The sequence below is a fragment of the Punica granatum genome, chromosome 7 (genome assembly GCF_007655135.1).
Source record: "Punica granatum isolate Tunisia-2019 chromosome 7, ASM765513v2, whole genome shotgun sequence".
NCBI lineage: Eukaryota > Viridiplantae > Streptophyta > Magnoliopsida > Myrtales > Lythraceae > Punica > Punica granatum.
In genome coordinates, this window is record NC_045133.1 from 23391203 (window position 1) to 23415389 (window position 24187).

The following is a 24187-nucleotide window of genomic DNA, read 5'->3' on the forward strand; positions in this document are numbered from 1 at the left end:
TTCAGGTAAGCCTGCCATTTCAATTTCTCGAAGCACAGCAATGGATGTTTCACTGAATCTTCGATTTCAAACACTAAACACAACTCGACTGGGTTATATCAATATGCTCAATCGTTACATCAGTTTAGTCTCTCATAAACTTAACAGGATTTTAATGCCGTCTGCCCCCTTTACCACAAAGGACACATCTATTTAAGGGATAAGATTGATGTCACTGGGGATCACTTTAATGTCACACAAAAACACAGGGACTTGTGGTCGACCGGTGAGGGATTAAATTGATATAATGAGGACCAAATTGATATAGCAATTCAAAATTCAAGGACATTATTGATGTAATCAAAACGTGAGGGATTAAATTTATGTAAATCTCAAAAGTTAAGGACGAAATTGCCTATTGACTCTTTTATTTTTTTGATATTTTCAAAGTCAATTTGAAGAGCTTTTTGAAGTCTCTGATCTTATTATACTTTGACCAGTTTAAAGAAAAAGAGGAACATCAAATTTTTAGGGAGATGATGAGAGTATTCTCGCGTGTGACGCATGTGATTACCAGTAGTATACTTAATAAGTACTTAAATTTTCAGCTTTGAAAATTAAGTTTTATCAAACACATGCTTAGACGCATTAGTCCTTCCAACCCTCTAGATATCTTTTTCACTGACGAAAGAAAACTGATGCAGTCCATTATCCTCTTATTTGGAAATCGGAACGTTATGTTCCACGTTGATTAGGTATATCGTGAAAAGGCAAAAATGAGATCGGAAATATTTACAAGGGCAAGCCCGGTTATGAATTTTTTGAACTACAAATAACAAATTGCAGTTTCTTTCAGAGCAGTAAAGCAAATCTCTGTTCACAGATAGATCAACATTGCTTTTAAATCGCAGCGTAAACTGTAGGTCATGGTCAGCAGCTATCCGAGCTAGTCGCGGCAAAATCTCCCCTCATCAGAGTAACCGAAGCCAGAGCAGCTGCACTCTTACTGCACCATCCACGCACAATTTTTCTTAGTCCTCTCGGGGATTTTCCATGCATTTGCAGACAATTCTGCTTCAGCTCATCACGTAGTCACAAATAAAAACTCCGATCCCGAACCTCTGCCCTATAATAGTTCTGAAACATCTTCAAAATAGGAAGCAGGAATCTCCGGGGGAGAGGCCATGGTTGCAACGCACTTGAACTGTTCCAACAAAAAAGTTCACTTCAATCAGAATGTCATAATCATCTCAAGATTAGTCTTCATCGGATCTCATTCTTGACATAAAAAATAGGGATACCTTATGCTGCTTGTACTTTTCCCTGACTGCTTGCATTGAGCCACCTCTTCTTCTCATGTACAAGTCGTGCAATATCAGAACACATTCCTTCAGATCCATGGAGCTGTAACCCGAGTATTGTTGCAGAGCTGAACCCTGCATATTTATACAATCCAATCTTAGCTTTGTCGGTGTATACAGCCACCACAAACAAAGAGAATCAACTGCAATGGATCCTTACCCAAGGTTTAGTCTTTGGATTCATAATAAATCTCCCGAGAAATATCGCCGATGCAGCAACCAGAGAAGGCAGGAACTTGACACAATTGTAGTCCAACAAGCTGAGCTCAGCAAGGTAGTAGCCCAGAAACTCCAGTTTCAGATCTGATGTCTGCCATAAGCAAAACAAATCGATTTAGCCAAATTCATACTGCAGGAGTCATCAGTAGTTCGTTGTTGGACGACTGATGAACTTACTTGATAGCCCTCTTGGGCGATTCTGTGGAACCTCCTGCAGATCAATCGATAACAAGAATCATCAGCACATAGCCAACCTCTGTTCATACATAACTTGTCTAGTGAAAGGAAGACGAAACATGCAAGTGAAAGGTTCATAGAAATCTTGCCTCAAGAACGTCTTCACCGTGGGATTGCCCATTTCGAACTTAAGGGAATTGAGTACATCAGACTCCATTTTAAGCACCTTTACAGCAGACAAAGTTCATCCCTTAGAGCTTTGTAAGAATTATTCAAAGAGGATGAAAGCACAAATTGATGGGATGCAAACACGACATACCTCATCCGTGGTATAAGTGTTGTCCGTAATGTAGCAGAACTCCTCCACATGAGGCGGACTAATCTCTTCATACTTTCTACTTATCACAACAAAGAACACCCAACAGGAATTCACGAAACGTGTCAAAATCCACCATCACAGCAACCTCAAACAAATGTTCACTAAATCAAGAAACTCAGGTGCTTACGAGGAAACGAGCATTGAGGCAACTCCAAGAAGCTGAAGCTTCTGTCTGCTGAGAGCGTTACTAGAAAGAAACCGGTCAATGTATGAAATGGAGAGGTAGAGGGTGTCAGAGAGGAGCTTGTACTCCTCCGCAACTTCGACCAACCAATCGACCAAGATGCCTCTCATGTTCGCGCTCACATCCTTTTGAACCTTCTCCATGTAATCGGGCAAAGGCCTCCTCTTTGGATTGATCTGAACCGCAGAGTTCCAATTTTAGACAAAACAATCTTAAAAAAAAACTAAGCCATCAAGGCAAGATTCCCATAATTTCATAACATCTAAACTCTCACAAAGCCGCACTTTCCCAATTCAATCAAGAATCAATCTAAATTTCCTACAGGGAGCCCCTCATTGCTCGATATGCTAATACCTTGAATACACATTTGAGCAAAATTCCATCTTTCGTTGGAACCGACTAAACCCATTTTACCGATTAATCGAACAAATCGAGAACCGCGAACAAACAAGCTAAAACTCGACTATCCAATTACCTCCATTGTCCGCAGATACTCATAGATATCAGCCGCATACTCTCGGCACATCTGAGGGTCGTCATCCTCAGCTCTAACGTCAATGCCGCAGTCCCCTTCCTCTTTCTTCTCCGGTCGAGCCGGCTCCACCTTACTCCTAACCGCGCACTTCCTCACTCCCTTCTTCACCTTCCCCTTCGCCCGGGGGTTCACGGGCTTCCGCGGCTCGCTCGGCTCCTTCGGCTGCAGCACGATGTTGGACTGGTTTGTAAGCTCGCCGAGCACAACCCGTTTCTTGGTCACTGGAGTATGGTCCCCGGGGCCGGCGACGGCGGCAGCAGCCGCCCTCTTCCTCGCCGCCCGCGTGACACGCCCGCTCTGCGCCTGCTCTGCCATCTCTCCCTCTCCCCAACCTTGGATTAACTCTCAAGTTCCAAGTCGCTCTTCACTGAGCAGTGGGTGCGACCGTGTTCAGTGAGAGCGAGTGGTGGAGGAGGAGGAGAAATGGGAGAGGGGGGGGAGACAGGTTTTGTAGGGGAAATAGGAATGGAGGGAGAAGAATGGTGAAATAACAGTAGCGCCATGTTTGAAACTTGCGAGTTGGCGGTCGAGTTTTTTGTTTTTCTTAGTTAATTAATTAATTTCATTTTTTTGTTGTTTTGGTTTAAAAAAAATTGAATTTCGGAATATCAATTCGGGGAGGGGCGGGGCGGTTCCGAAATTTTGAAACCAAACCGGGTTCGTGTTTGTCTTCGGTGATTAGGCGCGGGCTATTATTCTATTTCTTCCGCCAATTCCTTTTGGGGATTCCGCAATTTTTTGTTTCAATTTTGAAATTTTGTGAAAATTTTGAGACGTCTGCTTTTGGGAAAGCCTTTAATAATTGCAATAAAATTTGGGCTTGTCAGAGTAGGGATCTATATGTGTTAGGTGGCCTCGAATTTTTCTCTGATTTAAGGACAATCAATTTGGTCCTAAACTTGTTCGCCTAGAAAGTCAATCTCAATAGAGTTGCAAATCGAAGGTAGATGTTAATCACATTATCATTACGAACAATTTTGTTGCATGAAAGTGCGACATATATTACCAAGATTTCGGCCGTCTATTCTTGTCCTGTATAATTTGATTCAATCAATTTGCGATTCTTTTTTTTTTTGGTAAAATAAGAAGCTTCATTAAACTTTAATTGTCCATGCACATAGTGCTTACAGATCGAGGGGACGGAAAGCCCCATAAGGTCCTCAGAAAGAAGTTTCCTAATAGAAGGAGGTGCATGAAATAAAATAACAAGGCAATCCATAAGTTCCGCTCCAAAATTGGCAAGGTGGTCAACGCATTTGTTTGCTTCTCGGTAGGCATGCTTTGGCGAGATGATCTCAAACTATTGGTACAGTGTCCTGCTATCGCCGATCAAGTTTGTTAGCACCATATTAGTAGAGTTTCCCCACACCCAAGATAGGACTAGTGTGGCATCTAGCTCAACAATTAACTTGTTGACTCCACAGTCTTTAGCCATGATTAACCCTTGCCTAAGGGCTTTAAGCTCAGCGATAGCACTGGTGGTATGCTCAAGATTCATCCTAAAGCCTCTGACCCATCTGCCCATGGGATCTTGAAGAAGTCCCCCAGCACCGGCTAAGCCCGGATTGCCCTTGGCACAACCATTGGTATTAAGTTTGAAGAATCCATCCGGGGGGACTCCCAGTAGACGTGAACAATCGAGCTAGGTTTAGAAGGAGGTCTCCGTTGAGTAGCATGGAACTCCGTAGCAATTTGGATGGTATAATCTACCAGGTTGCTATGGAGGGGTTTCGAAGAAAAGGCTAAGGAGTTCATATTCTTCCAGAGATGCCAAATAGCGAAAGGGAAGATGGAGCCCCAAGGAATACGGAGGTGTGAGGCTTGAGATGAAGCGGTGTTGTATCTAATCCAAAGTTCGACCGGAGCAGTGAAGGTGCCCAACTTTGATGTTGCAATTTTATTAATAATGATTTATCTGCTAGTCGTAGATGTGAATTGCAAATGTAGTGCGTGAGAGTAAGACTTGTATTATCAAGATTGTGATGGTCTAAACATGTCATGTATAAATTCTATTCAATCTAGAAGCAGTTCGTTGGTCTCCGATTCGTAATCATATCTAATGCGGAAAAAAATATTCGAGTCGGAATCCTCTCCCCATCACGAAGGATTATCGGGTCCTCCTTTGAGTCTGACTGCCACTCGGTGACCTGAAAAAAGGGCTCTAGGGTTGGTGTGTGAGAGCCCTCTTCGATGCTTTAAGTTAGAGAGGTTTTTGGAGAGTTGGGAGCGTGTGGTCCAGAGAATGTCTGTAGGGGTTACGTTACATTTTTATATATGTATCTAATGGAGATAATGTACGTAGAGGGTAGGAAAATTAATTGGGCCTCGGTGATGGACCTACGGGCCTTCGTGGGCCATTATCATTCGTTTGGGCTTCCGCAATATGGGCCGAAATTTACCTATATATTAATATCTAAGCTCGAATTTTCATTTAATAATTCTCCTTGATTACATTAATTTATTGTTAAAACTTTTAGGATTTGGAACTTTAGTCGAATTTAATGTAGTGAGGATAAAACTTGTCTTGGTGGTTATTAGGGTGGTTAATGGCCGCCATGAGATCTCCAATGAGAGAGTGCTTGAGGGAGAGAGTTTCTAGCGGGGAAGAGAGTTTGTAGGGGAAAAAATAAATAAATTTAGAAGGAAGACTTGGGTCGCATTTGATAGACTGGATATAAGAGTAAATAGAATAGAATTTTGTAAATCCTTCCTTAAGGAAACTTTATTCGATATTTGGTAATTATAGGGATAGGATAAAACGGAGGATTGGACACGAACATTCGTAAGGATCAAAAGACAAAATTATCTTTGTTCTAATTAAGATTGAATTTACGAAGCTTGACATTGGAATGGGAGATTACCGGAGGAAGGGTAGTAGGGTCCAACAGCCAGATACCGACCCCTGTTCAAGTTCGCCGGCACCGGCAACATCTAGCACCATCGATGAGCTCAATTAGGGGGTTGGTGGTCGATGTCAAGCCCTACCTCCCCGCCTCCGATGTTCTTCTCGTTGATTTTCTTTCCATACATTTCTCTATTTTTCCATTTTCAAAAATATTTTATTATTTGGAAATTTAAAAATAGAAAAATAGCGATAAATTTATAATTTTAACTGTATAAATCCCACTTATCATAACTTGTCATGGCCCAAACATAATTTTGGGATATTATTAGGATTTCAATCTCATTCTATCCCATGTCCCATTCCGGCAACCAAACATACCTGTGGTACTTATAGTCTCATGAATAACCGAGTGACACATGAACGCGAGAATGAGATGTTCCTATTCGAGTACTTAGAACTTTGGAGAGGTAGGAGTCCGACTCATTTGTTGCGGCTCTCACGTATCCAGTTGCGTCTCCTTGGAGGCCATTTATCATTTGGCCATATCAGAATAAGCGTCTCTCACTGCAAGTTGAAAAGATTTGCGAGTTACATAGCAACATAATTATGTATTGGATATGTAAAAATGGACATGTATAAAAATAATATGACACTTTCACATAAGTATTAGGGAATAATTAATTTAGTGTATATCTGACGTAAATGCTATCTCACGGTGAAGTGGAAATTGATATGATCGGGGATTTCATTCGTCCTCCGTAACACTCATTGAATTCGCTCTATTGTTAAGATCACCGATTGATCCTTTTTCCTCGAATATTTTAGACCGGGCATCGTGATATCTCTTTACAAACTAGGACAAAAGTGAACAATCTACCAAAGTTTAAAGACTAGAAATGGCTTGTTGTGACAAGATACTTTTAACACGAGATACTTTTAACACGAGATGAGACAACAGAGAAAATAAGATCGGACATCGGATTTTTTAAAACCCCTTCCAATGAGAAAGGAGAAATTTCCACGACTAAAAGCAGGAGAATCCACTAGATAATGAACTGGAGATTACAATTCTTAGAGATATCTCTCGTCCCAGTCTTCATTACAAACCCCACACCAAAAAGACTCTAACTCGATCTCTTAATCCTCTCCAATTTTCTCACTTTAATATCCTAGAGTTATAGAAAAGTTTCCTTGAGAGAACTCCAGAAAGATCCACCATCATTACCCCGTGATACAAAACTCTCTCAATTGGTCCCTTAAGGGGCCGAGATTTCACAGCATTTGAGGCTTATTTAACAGTCGTAGAAGACCTTATTTATAACATTCAAAAGATATCATAATATCTCTCCAAGGGTAATTTTCCCCTTTGAATATATTATGAGTTACCCTGAAATATTAGAAATAATATTTCTCCTGATCTTGTCCTCGTTTCCAGCTTAATGCAAGACACACCAACAATTCTCCACCTTGACTTACATTCAGCCAACTATTGCGACAGTCAACCTTCTCGTGGTCACGGCTTTTTTGTTGGATGTCCAAGTTACAATGAAATCGTACCAAAACGGAAACAAAATCTCGCACGCGACCTTCCAGTGCTGTAGCATCTGTCTCTGTGCTGTGGCACTGGCAGAGTGCTCAAGTTTTGCGCTCGTGCAGTGCTGCAGCATCCCTTTATGTGCTACGACATCAACTGCCGAATACTCTTCCTTAATTTCGGTTGATCTTTCATCCTTCTTTTCGGGTCTTCAAGTCTCCACCTTGACTCATATTTGCCTCCTGCTCTACTACAGCCCCCAAGGGCTCCACCTCATTTATCATTTCCCGAGTCATGGCCGTCGGGGCTTTTCCTCCTAGTGCTCCACCAAGGCCATGTTGCACCAGCAATACCTTCCACTTGATCTGCACAATCCGCTGCCGCTTGATCCATCAATCTTCTCAACCTCAAATCTCGCAACCAAGATCTTCAGGATCTGATCACAACACCCAGGCTTTGATACCAATTGTTGCGACAAAATGCTTGTAACACGAGATGAGATAACAGTTAAAATAAGATTATACATCGGATATACGTGGTAAAACACTTCCCAACGAGAAAGGAGAAACATTCACGGCGTAGAGCAGGAGAATCCACTAGATGATGAGCTGGAAATTATAACCATCAAAGATGTCTCTCATCCCAGCCCCCATTACAAATTTCACACCGAGAAAATTTTAACTCGATCTCTTAATCCTCTCCAACTTTCTCACTCTAATACCCTAGAGTTAAAGAGAAATTTTCCCTAGATAATTCTAGAAAGAATTACCACCACTATTCCCATGATACAAGACTCTCTCAACTTGCCCCCGAGGGGTTGGAATTTCACAGTAACTGAAACTTATTTTACAAGCTGTACAAGACTTTATTTGTAATATCTAAAAGATATATCCTAAAGATATCATATTATCTCTCTAAGGATAATTTCTCCTTTTGAATATATTCTAACGTTACATGATATCCGAAATATTGGAAATTATATTTCTCATGATTTTTTCCTCGTTTCTCGGGTCTTCGATATTGCGGCTTAATTGAAGACACACCCCACATGGCTTTTTCTCTTATTACAGAAGATTTTGATTTTTGAAATCGATCCAATTTTCAAGTGACAAAGTAAACCGTACGGAAATTGAGAAAGCACCTTGAAGGAAGAAGCACGTTGGAGCCCAAGAAATTCAGGATCTGAACTTGTGGGTCTCTTTGCAGAAGCCAGCCCAAGTTCCTCTTTGAATCTGGTGATGTAGAGATGTAGCTCTTCTCCAGAAGTTGCTGAATTTTGGACCAACCAGAACGGTATAGATCGAAGTTAACTTATATACTGTACTAGATTTTATCGAATAATAGGTAGAGCAAATGTATCACAATCGATATTCTCTCACCACTCGTCTCTGGACCTGTCGTAAAGTTTCCTGGAGGATCTCTTCTCGACACTGCAGCTCAGGCAAGGTTGTGATCTCGCGGGGATCACCTTCATATACCCTACAAGAGAGCATATCTGGATAGAGTGAAACTCTTTCTCGTTATGACTTCAATGCAATATAAAGAAGATTCTCCAAAGTAAAAGCTCCATTCGGATCACATCAATAATGTAGAAGAAACATACACATTGAATTTAATCCTTAGGAAAGGTATATCTATACCTCAATTGCTTCTCCTTATCGTCCAATTGAGACTTGCATCTTAGAAGTTCATGGTGAATCATGATGAGTTCTGTTGCATCTACTGCCTCAACTGGAGAGTCAGAGCTTGCCAGACTGCTTCAACCGAGAAAGATGATAAGAAAATCAAAAATAAAACGGAATAGATAATGATACATTGAATTAACTTAAGTATGCAGATACAGATTAATGATAATCACTAGCCGGAAAACTTAACATATACCTTGCCATGTGATAGTAAGTTAAGTTTGATTCACCCTTTAATTTGCAAAGCATCTTTCGAAGAGACTGCACGTACGATTTAACGATTTAAGTTCATAAACAAATCCTATGCAGATTCAGTATATTACTTCAATTCTTACCTCTTGATTGGGCAGCGTTCTTGAGGATGAGAAATATTCATATGACAACAAGAAAAACGAGAAAGTTAAAACACCGATGATATACATTTAAAACACGGATTAGATTTTTCCCTGAGGAAACCATATGAATAAAACTCTTACCTTCCGCTGTCCTGCTCAGGAAGGTCCACGTACCGCCTGAGAACCTCTTCGATGCTGTTTTATTTCATGTCAGGCAGGTGAGAAAATCAATCCAACCCGACTTTGACAATGATTCTAGTATTTATGGACAATAATTCGTGCACATGTATATGTATATTTTGGGGAACGGGTACCTTTTGTTATGACCGGAAAAGAGGCTGAGGCGACCAGAAGGGGAGAACATGATGAGGGCGATATCGACATCGCAGAGGACGGAGAGCTCGTAGGCCTTCTTAATCAGCCCATTCCTCCTCTTGGAGAAAGTGACTTGCCTGTTTGCTGTGTTCTCTATTCTCTTCATCTGAAGCTTCACTCTTCCCATCTCTGCCACTCACTTGCTCGTGAATTTGCCTTTCCTTCTTCCTTCACTCTTTTTCTTCGATACAATTCAACTTAGAGAACATATATGCACATATCAAAATGAAAACAGAGGAGGTGAAGATGACTATCTCTCCTTTTTCTTCGATTATAAGAGATTCACGTGGACCAAGCATAAAAATATAAAGCAAGTAAAGGGGTATATAAGACCTAATTTTGTTTGGTTCAAGTGGTTCAACAAAGCAAGGTCTTGGATTTTCACGTATTGTAAACAGCTAGGTGAATAGGGACTTAACTGGTACCTGAATTATCTTTGTCCATTGGACTTCTAGATACCAGACAGTGCACAACGAAAATTAAAGTGGCATATATAGAAGTTTGGCTTGGTGTAAATTATACCTATAACCTTTTTGTTTCGAATTAATAGATAACTTGTACTACTGTACTAAATTGATCCTTATCGATAATAACTATTGAAGATTGAGCAACTTAGAGATATCGACAACCGTTTCAGAGTTGAACTGACGCGAGACGAAGTGGAAGATTTTGAGCCAAACGTCGCGTTTTGTCAGTATCAGGCAAAAGGCACGCGATGATGTGATCACATGCAAATGTTACGTGAATATAAGCCAAACGCCCCGATCAGAAGTTCTTCGTCACCTGCTAGCCAGTGATGCGTGATCTCAGACCAGGTGTTAAATGCGCCGCTCGTCCGACGTTGGTGTTAAGTCTCTGGCCATATGGGACCATTTCGTCGAGTAGATAATGCATCCGCATATGGGCAACTATAGGGATCACTTTGGCTGGCGCTACTAGCAGGGACCAGTTCCCCACTTTACGAGAGAGATATTTGGGGGACTTTTGTCTCCCATTTGATACATTATGGAAGAGAGAGATCCCCATGTGATATCGATTATTTGTGGGTTAGATAGAGAATTAGTGGATCCGTGATTTTATATCTAGCAAGGGAAGATAAAAAGGTCCATTAATTAAAAGATATACCGCAGTTGATAAGTTACACCTCATATGTATTATCTTTGTTTTGTAATACAGAAATTAAAAATTCACAAAAAAAATATCTCGTTAATTAAGACCAGACCGATGCCTCAGCAAGGATTCGCGGCATTTGCCTCAACCTATTACATAATCATACCTCATGATAGCACCCGAAGGAAAAGGTAATCGGTAAGTAGAGCTCCAAAAATGTAAGTGACATATGCCATTTGGTTTACAAAAATATGCGCAGACGACACGACCATTGACGAACTCAAAAGAGGAAGGGAGACCGTCCATGTCCCGGCCAAATACTGGAAACCATGGTCAGCTGGTCACCTTTCCTTGTTTTATGGATATTTTCTACCATCATCATCATTTACAACAACAAGCTGACGCATTATTTCAGCAAATATATAATAGGCACCGGCTGAGCGATGTATGCGTGATGAATCCGTGATTATAGTTGGATAAACATCTCTGAGCGGGCCGTCTGTTGTTCCAAAGTTTATAGGGTTCTTGATGAACCATGAATTGCATATACCGATCCTTGCAACAAGATATATTATTCGGAGTTTTGATACATGATCGTTTTGTTCTTGTTCTTTATTTATACTAGTGGACTTGCACATGCGTTGCACGTGCCTGGATTTTTTTTGTTGCATTATCCAATGGGCACATGTAAAATAACTAATATATCTTATTTATAAACAGACGTTGTAATTAGTCATATAAAACTAATCTATGTCATATATCATCACATATAATATGAAAACTGCAATCTAGAAAATTTGAGTATCTGACAATTTATTTACATGCAATCCCAAAAAAATAGGGTTAATAACAAAAAAAAAAACACCAACTTTTTACATTTTAACAATTTTAGCACGACATTTTTTCATTAGCCTAAAAAAGCACAAACTTTCAATTTGATAATAATTCTAGTACGGTGTTAAATTTTCCGAAAATTTGAACGGAATTGAGGTCACAGAGAGCGCCGACGGTCCCAATCGGAGGGTGGTGGACAAAATCGTGGCCCTCACCCTCTAGAAGTGGGAGAACCCTCAAATTGAGGATTTTTCCAATTCCAATGGGTGGAGCCATGATGTCGGCCATCAGCCCCCTAATTGGGGTCACCAAAGCCCTTCCCTGATTGAGTCTTCGGCGTCCTCTGTGACCTTGATTCCGTTCAAATTAATGAAAAATTTGACGTCGTACTAGAATTGTTATAATATGGAAAGTTTATGCATTTTTAGGTTAAGAAAAAAAATTGTACTAGAATTATTAAAATGTAAAATGTTTATGCTTTTTTTGGTTATTAACACCAAAAAAATAAACAAACTGTTGAAATTAATCACTATATTTCCTTATAAAAGTATGTGCATCTAGTAGAGACTTTCATTGGATGCAGCAAATAGTGGATTTTAAGATTTATAATCAGAGAGTTAATTTCGATATTAAATTTGGACATTTGTATGAGAAATCAATGACAATAGTCGGTATCTATTGAAAAAAAAAGGAAAAAAAAAAGACAATAGTCGGTAAACTCTTACTATGACATTGTATTTCAACAAGAAAGCTTAAAGCATGAAGTGCGGTGGGAGGGAGCAACGGATTTGCTGGACCTTTCGCGCTGCTCCGCAGGCCCATGAAAATGCACTCTTTTTCTTTTGTTTTTTTTGAATTTTTTTTATAAATTTGTACCGTCTTTCAATTTTTTTAATTATATTCCTAGTTAATTTGGATGAATAAGAGACAATTCTTATTTTCAGTTTGAATTCTCTCAACCAGACAATCAAAACTGCATCGCATTTCATTGTGAATTATTCCCAATTATTATCTGTCTATTTAATTCATCATCAATAACATCCCCGCGAACCAAGCATGACGTAAGTTGATTATCCAGTTGTTCTCGGCTATTCAACTAATAAAGTACATCAAAATGATTCCATTTAGATTCAATGAGCTTAAAGAGAAGGCACAGGGAGCCTCCCTCTTAGATGATAGAAGTACAAAAACAGAGAAGCAAAGCAAGGCGACTGGAGTTATCTATCGCCTCCCTTGTACTGCAAACAAAATCGATCAGGACAAGGCTGGCCCATTTTGGAATTCAGCTCGTTTATCAATTTTATAGCCATCTCGATTGCTCCTGCGACCCTGCCAATAGAAAAGCGGGGAAAAAAGAATTGCGTCACTCTTGTCCAAATTACTAATTCCGAAGGTTGAGAATAATTTTTATAGAATATTGGACAGTCGGGAGAAAGAGATGGGACATCATGAACCTAAACATACATGACCACTTTGTCCAGAAAAAACCTGAGTGGTAGTTTCTTTTTCATTCTCAAAGAAAACGAGAACTCGATCAAGCCACATTTTGACGTCAAATAAAATAACTTAAAGTATGTTAAATAATTAAATTTCCCTCGAGAAGATTTGAGATATAGACTCTTCATATAATGATATACAATCAGGTCCTAAATTACCTTGATAATTTAGTGAACAACCCAGAAAAGTTTGAGGCCTTTGTAATGTGAAGATTGCTTAAGCAAAGGTCATAGGATTGATGGTTTTAAATAGGATAAATGCTGAAGAGCTTCATATTATATCAATAGAATCAGAAAGAGAATGCTACAAATGCATAAGCAACAAAAAAATAGCACATTTAAAAGAGAACATTTAGAGCTTACATAAATAGATTCAATGGGATAATTGAGAATGCAGGTGGCTGTTGGAATAGAGCCAGAAAAAAAAATTTGTTAAATAAAAAAAAAAAGAATTAGAGCCACTATTTAAATAATATTTATACATACTTGAACTCAGCAACATCGGAAATGGATTTAGATGAGTTAGGACCACCAGGTTTAAGTCAGGCAATGCATTCTCGCCGAAGTGTTTGAGATAATAATGAGTACCTTTGAGAGAATGACATGTCAGCTGATGACCTGCGCTGGATGCTACCTGCAGCACCTTTTTTTCACCATAGCTTGTACCAAGCATTCGACGTTAGCCACGGTCCAAGGACATGGTACATTTGAGCCACCGGTTGCAGGCCTCTTGGTGGAGAATTCCTGCACATCCAACTCTCATATGAGATTAGCGTGAAGGAAAATAGATCTTGGAGTGTGAGTTCAGTCTCCGACATTGCCTTGTAAATGTTTATAAGAGTTTCCCTAATCTAATCTTTCCAACATAAGAGAAAGGAAGATATTTACTGGCAAAATTCCCCACATGTATTATGAACCTCATTTAATCTTTCTAATAATATGAGAGAAAGGAAGAAATGGCGGCCTCACTGAGAGCTTCTCGTGAAGCTTATCCTAGAAGCTCATGATGTTAGATCCAAATAGAAACTTAGAGCCTCATCCTCAGCTGTTGCGAGTGAGTAGGTGGCCGAAACCTTTCAAATGAATTAATCCATGCAGATAATTAGTGTTATCTTCAAGCTGCAATGCCATCGAGTTTTTGAGATTTCTATGTAACCATTGAATTACAAACACCGGTGCCGAAACAATCAAACAGATTATTAGATAAGCACAAACAAGAGAAGCTCTTGAAAAGGTGGTGAGACCGTTGGAAATCATCATCGATGATGCCAAATCTGTTCCAAATACGAGAGTGAAATAACTGAAACTGATGCGAGACAGAGAGAGAGAGAGACCTTGAATAGGGTAGCATAGCATGTAGCATATTGCCACAGGTGACGCAGAACCTGCAACATGTTGGATTAGTCTCCTGAGCTCTTGCTATGAAATGGTATCGTTTTTTCCACACCGGATGGCTGCTCCACCTTTTCCACAATTTATTAAAAAAAAAAGAAAGAAAAAAGAAAAGAAGAGTGTTTTTTTAGCCCAGGAACTATAATATATCAATAAAACATGAAAGAGCACACGCACACCATCGATAAGGCAAAACAAAGGCTCTAGCTGTTCAACATATTAAAAAGAGTGAGATTACTGTAATTAAAACTTGGCATGCACATCATTAGAGCAATATATAGGCAAATAGTAAAAACCTCCAAGGTTTTAAAATACACGAAACTCCAACCTGTAACACCAAAGCAAAAGGATATAAGGACATGGTGAAATTACAGGAACGGCTAATCACAAGCTGGCACCCGTGGATAGCCGGATGATTGGATGAGGCATTTCAGCGAGCAGTTTGAACGACTGGAAATGCAAAAAGGGTGGGCTCGCAGCTGGGGGGGGAGACGATCCCAGAACCGAGAAGGAGCAGAATAGAGAAGAAGCGTTCAACTGAGGCTGGGGCGGAGCCAATGTATTAGTAGGGGGCAATTACCACCCTTGAATTTTGAATTTTTTAAAATTTTGTCCTAAAAGTATGTTTATTTATGAGTTTTTCCATGTAAAATTAGTATTTTGTCACCCTGATAAAAATATTTATGTACCATTTATATCAAGTAATATTTTTATTTCATGGATGAAATCTTGGCCCCACCCCTGAACCGAGGAATCTCTCTCTTTTTCTTTTTCTTTTTTGTGTTTGAAGTTTGAACAAAAGCGTCTTTAGGGAAAGGTGTAAGCGGCAGGGGGGCAATAATGGAATTATAAAAATATGGAATTACCCTCACACTTTTTTTTTTTTAAATTCTAGGGTAGATAACTAGCAGATCCAATTATACCGACCCTTCCTACCAGATGGATATAATTATCAATTGTAATCACATTGCTAGGATTGGATGAAAACCGAATGAGCAAACTACTTGAAAAGGAAAGTATAAATGACTAATAATAATTTTTTTCATTAATAATTATTCTCTAATTTAGCAAAATTATTCAATTCAAAGATAATTCCACAAAAATATGGAATTCTTTGATATTAATTGTCATTTTTCTTTTGTACAGATTTTGCGCGAAGTGCAAGTTACCCATAGTGCTAATTAATAAAAGTTTATTATTATTGACAAAATAAAATGTAAGAGTAATCCTACATATATACGACCACGAACTTCAGTATATAGAAGGTATAAAAGAAAATTCACTGTGAGCAAAAAAATAAATAAATTTGCCCCAAGATGTGTAATTGTGCTTTAGCAGTTCAGTGCAGTCTAATCTGAGTAGGTTGGCCCAATCAATTGGTCTTTGAGAGGCGCAGTCGGCCCATTTTACTAAATGGGTCGTTTCCTATGCCACTTTAGATTGAGGCTGGGAGTCTCGTAGATTTAAGGTGTAGAAGGGTTTCCCCTCTCAAATTTATGAGTTTATTTACTGCACATATGAGTTCACATTTCTTAATAATTACAATTGCATCAATATATATACATTGTTTGTTTATGCAGGCATGTAGTATCTCTTGTAGTAATTTGCATTATATATATATATATATATATATATACGGTACATTTTGAGTTAAGCTCTTGTATTGCAGAACTTTCTCCTCACTTGGCATGCGATGATGTATCTTTTAAATTCAAAAGGAACTATCAATGAATCACTTTGACAATGACCCAAAATAATATGGTATTTTTTTTTCGATTATAAGGGAGATTTATGAATTTAGTAAAGAATTCAATTTAAACGTCCGGGTAAAAAAAAATTCGATATATTGATGCTGCAGACCGTGGTGATCTAGAAATATCTTAATACTTGTTTTTTAATTTAGAAGGGAATTCAATTTAAAAGTTCGAGTAGAAAAATTCGATATAATGATGCTGCAGACCATGGTGACCTAAATATATCTTAATACTTGTTTAATGTATAATTCAAATGTACCGAAATAATGTATAATTCGACAAACTCCGCTGGTCGCACTGAAATATTCTCTTACAATATATATCATACGCAGATGTCAACTTTATACGCTGCCAATCATGACTCCATATTGTTTGTATAGTGTAGGTATGAATTTTAATTTGAGGGTAAAGTGGTGTATGGTAACACCGATTAAAATACTAAAATTTGAGATTATGGGAGATATTACTTTCGCAATTCTAAGAGATCGAATATTAAATGTTATTTGAATATTAAATTTTTAAATTTAAAATTTCAATACTTATTGAGTTCAACTTGTTTAATAAATAAAAAATAAATGACTCGACTCAATAATTAAAGTTAAAAAAATAAAATACTTCTTACACCGATAAGAAGATTATGATTCTCGACTTTACAGCCCATATTGTGAACGTCTGGTGGTGATCTCTTCATATGCTCAGTTTTTTTTTTTTTGGTGGAAATATGCTCAGGTACATATAGAACATCTACATGAATTGTCCCCCAAAAAAAAAGAAAAAGAAAAGGCCAGTTTAAAATTTTTATATTGGCTACTCATAAGAAAGTTAAGCAATGTAAAGCATGAACCCCTTTTGTAGACGTTTTAATTAGGCAAATAACTTGAGTATCATATAAATTAAAGGCACTTTACTAAGTTTTGAGAAAGGGGCAACAGTAAATTACACTTACCTCCTTCTGTAACTAAAAAGATTCACATTCGGTTTCCATCAATGAACTATTTATATTTTTTAGTTTTCTTTTTATGGCACTTATTAATTAGACCATAAACCTCCGTTGTATTAAGAGAAAAGAAAAAAAAAATATGTAGTTTTGATTATTTTATTATCTCGTCAGCGTCGTCCAATTTCTAACAGCCATTCACAGGCTTACGACAAATCCATGTCGAATTTAGAAAAAGCGCCATCCTCTGAATAATTGTATTATCGAAAAAAGCAATAAAGTTTGACCATATAAGGGTATTAATTAGAAAGTGAGATAGAAAGATAAAACCGTGGTCAACGTTTGCCACTCACCCTAGTTGTACCAACTGACAAAGAGCAATTAGAAAGTGAAGGCAACATCGAGTCACATTCGACCTGGGCCTAGCGTGGTGTTGGCCCGCATTTACGGGCGTGGGCGTGTATATGTACGAAATCTATTTCACATGTTGGAGAATCCATGGCCCTATATGAATTTGGATTCATCCGCAATTTAAAAATTTAAGCTAATAAGTTACTAAATTCAATGATTTTATAAATTCATAAATTTATTCTCAACTTTTCGATGTTGGACAAGATGTGAGACAAACCTTTAGCCCTTTGTCCCAATAAATGTGTATAATTTGAAACATTGGGATTTCTCATAGGTGTGACCTTATTAATAAGCCACTTCTTTTGTATAAGGAACAATCGACACCTACCGATCATAAAAAATTAGTTAGAATTATTCAATCTTTTAAAAAATTAGTAGATACAATAAATGCTCAGACTCTATCGAAGATTTGATTTGATTATTTGTGCAAACTTTACAATAAAAAACGACTAATAAGAAGAAACGGTGGTAACACGGTAGTACACACTTGTTTGAAATTAAGAAATTATAATTTCAGTTATCGCTAATGAGGAAGCTTTCTACTCTTTGTTTCCTATTTATCTATTCTTTATTTCTTTTACTAGATATATATATATATATATATATATATATATATATGGGTTTGCTTGTAATCGAATAAATAATTTAAAAAATAGACGCATAAGAGATTGGCTCCACGTAGAAAATATGCTTTAAATCAGCAAGTGGAAGGAGGCAGGCTCAAACTCATAAGTATCCATTCTCTGATGATCACAATCATTGACAGCCTAGTACAGCCACATATACCAAGAAACTTGTATATTAAGAAGCCACACTTAGGCAAGCTGTCTGTCCCTAGTATGGACGAAATATATAACACGTCAATTCAAATCGAGAAAGTATTGTGTATAACGGTACTCAACCCATCATATCAAAACTAGCTACCTCAAACGGACTACTATTTATGCATTAAATTTCAAAGTGACGGCACATACTCCTTAGTAAAAAACAATCCTCAATTTCCTGGTAAGATTTTCGATCACGAGATTGCACAGGGACCCCGGCAGGGAATTTGCCACGTACAAGTAGTGATTTCCATTACCAGTCTCTACAGCCCGAAAATAAACAGCACATATGATCATTAATTTCCTTTTTCTTTTTCTTTTGTTTCCCTTTTCAAATCAACAAATAACGAACCTACAAAAAGAATACCTAACATTCAAAAACAGGAAATTCAAGGACCCGCCAATTAATGTCCTTCCCCTCCTCCTCTGCAATTCCATCTACTGGTCTTCTCTTCACCTTCCCTCACTTCTTCCCTCCCACCATAGCTTTGGCTTAGACCATTAGCTTCCGTTAGCTCCTCACCCAATTCTTCCCATTCCATCTCTCTGTATTCTTCCCTTCCTGCCCTTCTCCGCACCAGACGAGAACACAAGAAGCAAGAAGCAAGAAGCAAGAAGACCCAAGAAGAGGAAAAGAGTCGGGACTGACGCCAATGTACCGACCCGCATTGATGCACTCGAGCGCGACGCACCACTACTACCACCACCGGTGGCGAGACTCCCGGGCCTGCCTCCTCGCCCCTCTCACTCTCTGGCTATGTGGCATGTAAATTTTACATTATCTTGGTGAGTTCGATGCCTTCGTTCCCCTTACTGAACTGGGGCGATTCCTCCTCTACTTGCAGTTACGGTGAGCTTACGGTACGGGTACTATGGGGATTCCAGGATCGTGCTCGGTCCAAACTCGTCGAGGCTCTTCAAGGCGAGCTCGGTGTTCGTGGATCGGGTCGAGGTCGTGGATGATGATAAGAGAGGTGTCGTCCTCTATAGGTTTCCCGATAAGCCGCAGCTGAGCTTGGAGACGAACTGGACCATGTCGAATTATTTGATCGTTGGTTCGTACAATCGCAAGGTTAAACAGAAAATTGCCGGATTAGTCACTCACCTGATTAAAGCAAATCAGCTATGGTTCCTATGTGATAAGCTAAGATATGGATTTTTGGCCGCAGGGATTTACTCTGTGGCTGAATAAGGGGTCGAGGGTTCGGGTTCGATGGGAAGCTCAGACAAGCCACTTCAATCGACTAGAAATTGTTATGGTCAAAGGTTTGTGCTTCAGTCATTAGTCTTTCAGGGATGTCATTGATGATCTGATTTAAGGCAAATTTCTGATAGATTAATGTTTTTCTCTGGCAGGAGAGAAAAGATATGAGACAGTGGTGCCGAGTTTTACAAGTTCCACTGATTTTCTGACCATCAAGGAACCGATTAATGGTAAGTCGTTCGATCCTTTTCGAAAATAACTGTGTCTCCTGATTGTGCCTCAGCTGGTAGAGTAATGTGCATCTCTTGGGGAATCCTCTGTAACTGCAGTAAAATTTGGCTCTTTCGGGTAGTGTTATTCTGTCGTGGGAGTCGATTTGCTGCTCGACCATTTTGAGACTAAGTCGAGGGAGTCAAATAATTATGAGCAGAGAAGGGACAACGATTGGGCTGTAAAGTGGCTAATTAATAGAGTTTCCTGCCTCACAAGATCTGCTCACAGACTTGTTTGTTCAGGCAAAGAGGCTGAATACACCATCGAGGAAGATGACAAGTACTATGTTAGCATCGTGAACGCGAACCCCAGGAGCATAATAATGACGATGAAGGTTAATGTTTCATCGAAGATGTACGACCTGACAAAAGCCAAGAGCTCATGTTCAACATTGAATGGTTCTTGCCGCCTCGAGCTTCTCTTCCCTAAAACTCACTACATAGTACTAACCACCCCGAACTATGTGAGTAATCCTTGTTGCTTTTGCTCGTGCTACTTCTTGCCTACCGAATGACATTTTTCCGACATTCTTCTGACTCTCGTTAGTCCAATGCACCACAGAGTGACTCTGGGGACTGGTATGTAGAGGTCTCCTTCGTGGCACGCGTTGTAACTTACATTGCAATTCTAGGTAACTCCTAAACTACGAAATTCTGGAAGACTATTTATGAATTATGAACTTTTTTTCTAAAAACTCTATTTATTACTCGACGCTCCATCATGTTCAAGCCAGGAACAATAGTGCGGACAGAATTAAGGAAAAACACGAAAATGAAGTGGGCATAGTAAATAAACCAGAAGAAAGATACCCGGATTTGAAAAATCTAGGACTGCGATCTATCTAGGTGTGAAAGTCGATATTCCTAAAAGCATGAGCACGTCAGATGTTGGCATGAAAACATATTGAATATTTAGCAACCTTACTCAAAAGGTCCTCTGGTCTTGCAGGTTTTATTGTAATTTTCATATTTCTCGTACTGAAATACCTTGGAGTTTGCGATGGTGAGACCGAGACTCATGCTGTAGAAGATCCCCTGCCACCACCTGTTCGAGAGGTAACCGAGACAGCTCCTATGATTCCGCAGAAGCAAGGGAGACTCACATATGGAACGAATGAAGAGGAGGATGACGAGGGCGGATCAAGCAGCTCTTCGGAGGACTTATACGATGCAAAATTATGTGTAATCTGTTATGATGAGCAGAGGAATTGCTTCTTCGTTCCATGTGGGCATTGCGCCACTTGTTATGATTGTGCTCAGAGGTGCAAATCAGTTGATCACAAGCTACTGAAAGATCTGAAAGTTCTTACAAGAAAATTCTTACCGTAGGATCTGTTTTTGCAGGATCATGGAGGAAGAAAGCAAGGTATGCCCGATATGTCGAAGGCCTATTCATAAGGCACGGAGATTGTTTCGGCCTTAGGATATGGGGACTAAGAGATTTGTGCATTTCATGTAATTATTTATGTACGAGGAGAAAATTTTAGTCGTCTTAGGAAGAGTGAGGGTCATTTTGAATTGTTTTTTTTTGGGGCACCTTGGGTCCTCTGTGACTATCCTGATTCAATTCTTCCGTTGGCCTATCAATTTATTCAGACTGACTTAGCCGGAAATTTTTGTTCCATGAGGGGGTTTGGTTTATTGTAGTCACAAGTTAATTTCCGTGACTCTGTCCAAGGAAAGGATAGCTGCAAATGTGGGATGGTCGTTTGTTGCACAAATGTGCCTTTTCGGGTTCTGGTGTAACTGGGTTTTGTAAGTGTGTAGCCAATTCTTCGGTGGATATTCCTAAACAGCTTTCGGAGCAGTCTCGATTTGATTCCGAATCCTAACTGCCACACCAACAAACTGAAATTTGTCATCCCCGAATAAAATCTGATCATGGTGTTGTTGGATCATCTTGGAAAATTGAAACAAATGATGGCTTGTCTTCTCTGCATTTTTTGCCTTCCCAAGTATATACTTCTTCATCCTTCTGAACTTGTCAACATCTTTCTCGGCTCTTCTGTTTAGGATTTTCTGTCGGACTGTGTAGAATCATCCGCCATGAACTCGGCTCGATCTTCACATACTTATTAAGCTTCATATGGGCCACAATCGGCCTATCTTGGTAAAATAATGGGCAATGCCCTTATCTATATACATCAGCAGAATGATTAAATAATGCCCATTGCGATGAACTCAACATCGATATATTCATGAAGAACATCAATCGCATCAATCCTTCCCGAAGTTCACCCATAGACGGTGTGATGGAAGCTCTTCAGTTTTACTCCTCTTATCCTCATCATAACTTCCTTCTACATCCTAACAAGAAAACTCCTAAGCTGAAATCGAAACCGAAACCTCCCACCAAGCCCTTCCTCTTCCCCCCCGTTCATAGGCCACCTCCACCTCTTCAAGAGGCCGCTCCACCGGTCCCTCGCAGGCCTTTCAGCCCGCCAAGGCCCGATCCTATCCCTCCGCTTCGGTTCCCGCCCTGTCATCCTCGTCTCCTCCCCAGACCTCGCTGAGGAGTGTTTCACTAAGAATGACATAGTCTTTGCAAGCCGGCCTCGCCTCCTCACTGGGAAGCACCTCGGATACGGTTACACGAGCCTCACATGGGCGCCGTACGGGGACCACTGGCGCAACTTGAGAAGGATTGCGATCGACTGAGATTCTGTCCACCAACCGCCTGCAGATGCTCTATGGCATCCGCGCTGCTGAGGCGAGGCTCCTTATTCGCCGGCTGTTTCAAGGGTACAGCAAAGGGGAGACCAAGTCCCAGAAACAGGACATGAAGTCAGTGTTCTTTGAGCTCACGCTGAACGTGGTAATGAGGATGATCGCTGGGAAAAGGTATTACGGGAAGAGCGTTGAGGAGGAAGAGGAGGCTAGGAAGTTCAAGGAGATCGTGAGCGAGACTTTCCGGTTGAGCGGGCCGACAGATCTCGTCAACTTTATTCCTGCTCTCAAGTGGACGGGACTGACCTGTGGAATTGAGAAAAGCTTCATTGAGCTGCATGAGAAGAGGGACAAGTTCATGAAGAATCTGATTGAAGAGCACAAGAACAGAATTCAGGATTCTCCTTCATCGGTCGGGACGAGCAGGACGATGATTGAAGTTCTGCTATCACCGCGGGAGACTGAGCCTGAATACTACAGGAATTGAATCATTAACGGACTGATGCAAGTAAGCAAGTAACCACTTCATAGTTTCAATTCTTGCCAAATCGATTAGCAGTTTCTTCGTGCTGTTCCGAGTTTCCAGGTTCCTTGACTATGATGCCAGTCAAACTCGGTACATGTTAGCCCGGACGCCACCTCATCATCTGGGAAAAGAAGAAAAGGAACATGTTGGTTATGTTCATGATACAAATCGAATTCAAGCAATTCACTTACTTATGGTTTTGGGCATGCCAAATGTGCCCAGGTGATTTTATCTACGGGACCGACACCTCGGCCGGGACAATGGAGTGGGCCCTCTCCCTCCTCCTAAACAACCCGGATGCCCTCTTGAAGCCTAGCCCGAGATTGATGCTCTCACAGGCCCAGATCGGCTCATCGATGAATCAGACCTCACCAACCTCCCTTACCTCCGTGGTATCATCATCGAGACACTTCGGATGTACCTGGCAGCCGCACTGACCCCGCCTCACGAATCCTCAGACCAATGCACCGTGGGAGGGTTCTCAATCCCGCAAGGGACCATGCTACTGGTGAACCTGTGGGCGATCCAGAATGACCCGAAGCTATGGGCTGAGCCGGGAAAGTTCAGGCCCGAGAGGTTCGTGACAGGGCCATACCGCCGTGAAGGGGATTCGACCAGAGACGGGTTTAGGTTGCTTCCATTTGGGGCAGGGAGGAGGAGATGCCCCGGGGAAGGGCTTGCAATGAGAATGATTGGGCTGGGGCTGGGCTCACATATTCAGTGCTTTGAGTGGAAAAGGGTTGGAGAAGAGATGGTGGATATGAGCGAAGGGGCTGGACTCATTATGCTCAATGCCGTGCCCTTGGTGGCACGATATATGCCACGTCCTATTATGTTACACCTCCTTTCTCAGCTCGGATACAAATGAAACTATATCTCATCGGTTTCTCTGAGTTTTATGTTCTAATATTATGAATATCTCTAACCCTTCAACATTCTCATTTAGAAGTTGAAAAAATAAAAATAAAAATAAAAAATTGAACCAAAATACTTACACACATGGTTCTATAATTCTATATGATTTCAACACAAACTAACAAGTAACTTCTCAATGACGAGGTGGAGCGCTTCCCTATTCCAACCATAGGTGATTTATTATAAAAGTACCAATGCACCCAAAAAGAACTTTTTCTTTTTGGATTAAAATAGAGA

The 24187-nt window shown here is 40.0% G+C and overlaps 3 protein-coding genes, 1 long non-coding RNA gene and 1 pseudogene across 9 annotated transcripts; 2 read left to right on the forward strand and 3 right to left on the reverse strand.

Annotated features, from left to right (window-relative positions):
- Positions 1–695: 695 nt before the first annotated feature.
- On the reverse strand, positions 696–3329 carry LOC116213068 (putative cyclin-A3-1). 2 transcript variants are annotated; one of them, XM_031547875.1, is made up of 8 exons: positions 2775–3329; positions 2243–2475; positions 2056–2134; positions 1886–1962; positions 1737–1770; positions 1501–1650; positions 1281–1415; positions 696–1183 (listed from the first exon to the last, which is right to left on the reverse strand). In XM_031547875.1, the coding sequence occupies exons 1-8, from the start codon at positions 3147–3149 to the stop codon at positions 1106–1108; spliced, it is 1161 nt and encodes a 386-aa protein (XP_031403735.1). In that variant the 5' UTR covers positions 3150–3329; the 3' UTR covers positions 696–1105. The 2 variants fall into 2 exon arrangements, with proteins under 2 accessions (XP_031403735.1, XP_031403736.1); XM_031547876.1 differs by having other exon boundaries at positions 2056–2131; positions 2775–3326.
- A 3682-nt stretch (positions 3330–7011) lies between these two features.
- Positions 7012–9959, reverse strand: LOC116213006 (agamous-like MADS-box protein AGL104). Of its 2 annotated transcripts, none has more exons than XM_031547796.1 (8): positions 9548–9959; positions 9375–9428; positions 9234–9252; positions 9095–9159; positions 8854–8967; positions 8593–8692; positions 8355–8482; positions 7012–7649 (listed from the first exon to the last, which is right to left on the reverse strand). In XM_031547796.1, exons 1-8 carry the CDS (start codon positions 9733–9735, stop codon positions 7643–7645), a joined length of 675 nt encoding a protein of 224 aa, XP_031403656.1. In that variant the 5' UTR covers positions 9736–9959; the 3' UTR covers positions 7012–7642. The 2 variants fall into 2 exon arrangements, with proteins under 2 accessions (XP_031403656.1, XP_031403655.1); XM_031547795.1 differs by having other exon boundaries at positions 7012–7695; positions 9548–9953.
- A 2608-nt stretch (positions 9960–12567) lies between these two features.
- Positions 12568–15152, reverse strand: LOC116214763. 2 transcript variants are annotated; one of them, XR_004158334.1, is made up of 5 exons: positions 14813–15103; positions 14383–14511; positions 14018–14121; positions 13637–13792; positions 12569–12881 (listed from the first exon to the last, which is right to left on the reverse strand). It is a non-coding gene; the product is annotated as an uncharacterized LOC116214763 (long non-coding RNA). The 2 variants fall into 2 exon arrangements; XR_004158333.1 differs by having other exon boundaries at positions 12568–12881; positions 13637–14121; positions 14813–15152.
- A 3684-nt stretch (positions 15153–18836) lies between these two features.
- On the forward strand, positions 18837–21569 carry LOC116214762 (E3 ubiquitin-protein ligase APD2-like). Of its 3 annotated transcripts, none has more exons than XM_031550218.1 (8): positions 18837–19152; positions 19252–19438; positions 19536–19632; positions 19723–19800; positions 20086–20306; positions 20390–20474; positions 20792–21104; positions 21187–21569. In XM_031550218.1, the coding sequence occupies exons 1-8, from the start codon at positions 19124–19126 to the stop codon at positions 21263–21265; spliced, it is 1089 nt and encodes a 362-aa protein (XP_031406078.1). In that variant the 5' UTR covers positions 18837–19123; the 3' UTR covers positions 21266–21569. The 3 variants fall into 3 exon arrangements, with proteins under 3 accessions (XP_031406078.1, XP_031406076.1, XP_031406077.1); XM_031550216.1 differs by having other exon boundaries at positions 18839–19128; positions 19212–19438; XM_031550217.1 differs by having other exon boundaries at positions 18843–19128; positions 19212–19438; positions 20405–20474.
- On the forward strand, positions 21563–23928 carry LOC116214518 (annotated as a pseudogene).
- The last annotated feature ends 259 nt before the right edge of the window (positions 23929–24187 follow it).

Coding starts and splice junctions, on each gene's coding strand:
- LOC116213068 (XM_031547875.1), bottom strand. CDS start 3,149: ATGGCAGAGCAGGCGCAGAGCGGGCGTGTCACGCGGGCGGCGAGGAAG. Junction 1,651..1,736: donor TCGCCCAAGAGGGCTATCAA/GTAAGTTCATCA, acceptor TGCTTATGGCAG/ACATCAGATCTGAAACTGGA. Junction 1,416..1,500: donor ATCCAAAGACTAAACCTTGG/GTAAGGATCCAT, acceptor ATAAATATGCAG/GGTTCAGCTCTGCAACAATA.
- LOC116213006 (XM_031547795.1), bottom strand. CDS start 9,735: ATGGGAAGAGTGAAGCTTCAGATGAAGAGAATAGAGAACACAGCAAAC. Junction 9,429..9,547: donor TTTTCCGGTCATAACAAAAG/GTACCCGTTCCC, acceptor GAAATAAAACAG/CATCGAAGAGGTTCTCAGGC. Junction 7,696..8,354: donor AACGTGCTTCTTCCTTCAAG/GTGCTTTCTCAA, acceptor TCGTGTTACAAG/CATTTTGTCGCAACAATTGG.
- LOC116214762 (XM_031550216.1), top strand. CDS start 19,020: ATGTACCGACCCGCATTGATGCACTCGAGCGCGACGCACCACTACTAC. Junction 19,129..19,211: donor TCTCACTCTCTGGCTATGTG/GCATGTAAATTT, acceptor CTCTACTTGCAG/TTACGGTGAGCTTACGGTAC. Junction 19,801..20,085: donor CATCAAGGAACCGATTAATG/GTAAGTCGTTCG, acceptor TTGTTTGTTCAG/GCAAAGAGGCTGAATACACC.